This window comes from Diadema setosum, chromosome 9, assembly GCF_964275005.1.
Source record: "Diadema setosum chromosome 9, eeDiaSeto1, whole genome shotgun sequence".
NCBI classification, from domain to species: Eukaryota; Metazoa; Echinodermata; class Echinoidea; order Diadematoida; family Diadematidae; genus Diadema; species Diadema setosum.
The window spans coordinates 26893979-26899254 of record NC_092693.1 but is presented as its reverse complement, the minus strand read 5'-3'; the positions used below and the strand labels follow the sequence as shown (position 1 = coordinate 26899254).

Genomic DNA, 5276 nt, shown 5'->3' with positions numbered 1-5276 from the left:
CTTGGACATCTTCGAGCTCTATGAGGGGGGCAAATCTATTGCTGATCTTCACAGCATATTCGTTCCTCTTTTCGGAGTCTGTCTTTAGCAGGTTAAGATTGTACTTCACACGCACCGCTCCTTGCTTCTTCATCATCCTCAACTTCACCTTCATTGTCATCATCACCAAATTGTGGTCGCTGCCTATGTCGCATCCAGGGAAGGCTCTGGTCTTGTTTGGTCTGAGGCAGGTTTTGCATTTAGTCTCCACCAAGATGTAATTTATCTGGTTCCTTGTTCTACCATCTGGGGATGACCATGTGATTCCTCTCGAATTCTAGTGATCCCCAAGCGTGTTGGCCACAGTCAGATTATTCAATTTACAGAACTCTAGTAGCCTCTCACCTCTGTCATTCGTCATTCCGTGAGCAAATTTTCCCACAGTACCGTGCCAGTCCTCATAGGAGTCAGTCCCTATCTTCGCATTCCAATCTCTTTGGATGATCTTTATGTCTTTCTTGGGGATTCTTCTGAGCGTGCTGCCCAGAGTATCGTAGAAAGCATCAATTTCTTCATCTTTGCAATTGGAGGTTGGTGCATAGACTTGAATGATGGCTACATTACTGGGAGAGGCTGCGATTTGTATTCTAATCATTCGGCTTGAAATGGGTTCACATTCCACAACCGCTTTCACTGTATCTTTGTGGACAAGGAATCCCACTCCTTCCTCATGTTTCTTCTCCTTTCCGCTAAACCAAACTTTGTGTCCTTCTTCAGTGAGCATCTCGCCGCTTCCGGTCCACCTCATTTCAGCGATGCCCAGGACATTCCACTTATATTTGGTCATTTCATATTCCATTTGCTCCAGTTTCCCATCTCCATTGAGAGTTCTGACGTTCCACGTCCCACATGTGAACTCCTCTTTCTTCTGTAGCTTCAGCTTTGTTTCTTCACCAGTAGCATACTTTCCACCTCCACCCTGGCCCGTGCGAGGCGCGGTCGTTGGTATCCCGGGCCCCGACCGATCCGGTATTGATCTGTTTCTCATCATCATCTCAGTGTTTCTCGAGCGGGGGATCCTGGTGGTGCTCATCTCCTCTCCAGGTGTGAATGGTCAGTGACTCGCATGGGTATGACCTTTGACAGGTTTTGTTTTTAATCCTGCAGGCTGTCCACACACCCTCCACACCCGGTTACCTTGTACCCGAGTGGGGGGACCGGTTTAGTCGCCGATAGTCCGACCCGCGGCAGGCTGTACTGGGTTACGTGGTACCAGTAGCAGGGTCACTGACTCACTGACTCAAGTGAGTGTGACGCCTGGCCTGACAAGGCCAGGCGTCACAATAACAAAAACTATACCGCCATAATGGAACTATACCGCCATTTTAGAAAACTCTGGTAATAACTGTTCCGTTATAGGTCTGACCGAAACATGGTTGACTCCCAACATAAGTCATTTATTTTCTATATCCGGCTTTGATTTCGTTTACAGAAATAGAAAAGAAAGAATGGGTGGTGGTGTGGGTTTATACATCCCCAACAAATTTGAATATTCTATCAACGAAGAACTGAATGTCATGACTGATGTAGTTGAATCTCTTTTTGTTGAAATGGTAAACCCGAATGGGAAAAACATATTGATTGGAGTTGTTTACAGACCCCCTGGATCGAATCCGAATGATTTTTTGTTGTATATACAAAATTTAATGCAGAACTCTATTTTTACAAATAAACATTTATATTTAATGGGTGATTTTAACATTGATCTTATGAAATGTAACTCCCAACATATTTCGCAAGAATTTGTAGAAACCTTAATGTCTGTTTCTTTATTACCGTTAATTTCTAAGCCGACCCGTGTTACTGACCGATCTGCCACTTTGATTGATAATATTTTTTGTAATATTCTCCCAATTCCCGAGTCTGGTATTGTTTTATCTGACATCTCTGATCATTATCCTATATTTACACTAGTGCCAATTAAGCTAACTCCTGGGCAAAATGATTATCAGAGACGTCGTAAGATTACGACCAATAATCTTATTAATTTGCAAAATAGTTTAAAAGATGTTGATTGTTTGGGGTTTTTTTGTATACAACAATACCGATCTTGATTTGTGTTATGATTATTTCATGAAAACTATCACTTCTAAAATTGATGAACATATTCCGTTTTGTACAAGGAAAAATAGTTACAAAAGAACTCCAAGACTCCCGTGGATAACCCAATCACTTTTAAGATCAATTAATAGAAGAAAAAAAATAATTTGTTTTATAAATACAGGAGTAACCCTACGGATAAGAACAGACAAAAATATGTGACTTATAAAAACACGCTTATGAATTTATTGCGTTTACAAAAGAGAAAATTTTATGTTAACCAAATAATGAAATATAAAAATGATATCAAGAATACTTGGAAAACAATAAAAGATGTTATGAATGCATCTAATGATGTAGCTAGTATTTCAGAAGTACGATGGGGTAATACCTCAAGCAATGTACCTGCTGGCATGGCCGAAATTTTTAATGATTTTTTCGCATCCATTGGGAAAAATTTATCACAAAGTATCCCTTCACCTAACAAAGTGTTTTATGATTGTTTTAGATATACCTATAATCCTAAAACTATATTTTTGGACCCTACGTATAATGAAGAAGTTATTGATATTATTCATAATTTGAAAGAAGGGAAAAGCCCAGGTTGTGATGGAATCGATAATTATTTGTTGAAAAACATAATTCTTCAAATAATAGATCCTTTAGTATACATTATTAATTTATCACTTATTACTGGGCTTGTACAAAATCAAATGAAGACTGCCAAAGTTATACCTATATATAAGACAGGGGAGAAGAATGATGTCAATAATTACAGACCAATATCGTTATTAACTTCAATTTCTAAAATTTTGGAAAGAATAGTATATATATCCCAACTGATTTTTTTTTTTTAATATGACTATTATATTTACGAATTTTCAATTTGGATTCAGGGAAAATCACAACACCACCCACGCTTTACTTTCCTTTGTGGAAAAGATTACACATGCACTTGATACATTCTCGTATACAATAGGCATCTTCCTGGACTTTTCCCAGGCTTTTGATACGATTAATCACGGTATACTTCTCTCTAAGTTATCCCATTATGGTATTCGCGGAAAAGCCTTGCAATGGTTTACGAGTTATTTATCTGACACATTTCAATATGTACATGTGAACAGTTTTGATTCTTCTATGAAGAAAATAGAATGTGGTGTTCCGCCAGGAGGTTTGTTAGGCCCACTCTTATTTATAGTTTACATTAATGATTTTTATAGATCTTCAGATAAACTCCCTTTCATATTATTTGCGGATGATTCCAATCTTTTTTATTCCCACCCTGACCCACCCTGCACGCGAATAGCTTGAATCGAACGATAGGATTTCCTCACACCGGTTCACATAAGAGGACACTATTCGAAAGTACCGAATAGCTGCGAAAAGTATAGCAAAGTGGGAATCGAGCTTGTTCGATTTTCTTGCAGCGTATATACCGTCTCTCGTTTATGAAATAATGACACTTTTGGTCTGGATTTGCCCTTTAGCAAAAATAAGCATGTAGACTGACATTCTGATGCAGTTTAGAAATTGTTAATAAGATTTGCTGGGATGTAGGAGGAAGAAATCCTCACTGCATGGGATGGTGAGTTGACGGTGCGGGTGATGGTGTATTCGGTGCCCGAATACCGAATAGCGAATACCGAATAGCGAATAGCGAATACCGAATACCGAATACTTCTATGTGAACGCAGCCTTAAACACACTCGACATTTTTACCCCTCACATACAGCGTACACCTCCCTTTGGCAAAAACTTTGGCACATGCATCACATATTTTCATACACCCACACAAGCATACACATTTATACTCCGCATTACACAGCGTAACCCAGATAACTGCGAAAGGGTATTACATAATCAATACGTAAACGACTACCGGCGTTATGGACACACTTGCATCTACGCCCAAGCTGACAATACATGTTTACACCTTCCTTTTCCGCTCTTTTAGAGTGTGTTTATAATCACAGTGGGCCAGTGCACATGAACACATACTAGGGGCTTGTCACTAGTTCACACGCATGCGTAAAAGCATACGCTAGCGTTTACACACACATTATCATATGCATTCACAGGGTTATACCTTTGAAGATATACAAATAACTTTCAAATAGGCGACCATAGCTTGGCCAGTATAATGGGAGAAAGAAAAAAAAGGCAAACTTGAAGAGAGAGAGAGAGAAGGAAAAAAATAGCATTGACATCATATTGACTTATAAAACAAAAACAAAAACAAACGGCGAATTTGAGAACAGTGTTCACCCATCTTGTTTGAAATACATAATTCACTAAACAAAATTCTATTTATAACTGTTGACATAGTCATTAGCCTCATTTGATAAGAGGGAAGGGGGTATTGGAATAACCAAGAAAGATCACAACCAAAAATGTCTTCGTTGCCATTGAGACAAAGTATGTGGATAAAAAAAAAAAACAGACAAAAAAATTATACATAAGAAGTGGACATAATTGTCACAAACATAGTAACATTTTGACAGCAGTCAAAAACACTATTCATCCATTCAAATTAGAAATACATGATTCACTGTCCATGGCTATTTACATAATCGTTGTGGCCATTAGAAATTGTGTATATTCATGAGTCTCGTTAGATTGACCCTTGCATAAGCTTATGCAATGAGTAATTTTCAAGGTACGGAGGAAAAGTGCAATTTCTGTATTGAATAATAAATAGCATTTTTTCTGGCCTTTGACCCTAAAATTCATAAGAGAATCACTGTCAGGCAGAACATGCATAAACATGTACTAAGTTTCAAGATAACTTGAGCCATATGGAGGAAATAGTAAGTTCAGCACTTTCATTGATCTTTGACCTTTTGACCTTTGACCGTTTTGAAAAAAAAAAGAAAAAAAAACTTCCAAGAGAATCTTTATTGGGTTATACATGCATACAACAAGTCAAAAAAAAAAAATCCTGCTGGCATTGCATAAATATGAGGGAAATAGTAAAATTTTGAAGTGTTTCCCTTGACCTTTGACCCCGTGAACCCCACATTCCTTAGACAATCACTGCGAGTCAGTACATGCATATATACTGTCCCTCGGATAGGACATAAAATGGAGGTCCCGTGTATGAGAGAGTCACAACTCATGCACGTAAAAGATCCCGCTTCATTCATCCATCGCAAAGAGCAGGGTGTTTAGCCCGGTGAAGTGGTCCCACCTCACAT

At 38.5% G+C, this 5276-nt stretch overlaps 1 protein-coding gene across 1 annotated transcript; it reads right to left on the bottom strand.

The window, feature by feature from the left end:
* Positions 1-316: 316 nt before the first annotated feature.
* LOC140233266 (craniofacial development protein 2-like) lies at positions 317-1072 on the bottom strand. The gene has a single exon (XM_072313379.1). The coding sequence runs from the start codon at positions 1070-1072 to the stop codon at positions 317-319; it is 756 nt and encodes a 251-aa protein (XP_072169480.1).
* Between the last annotated feature and the right edge of the window lie 4204 nt (positions 1073-5276).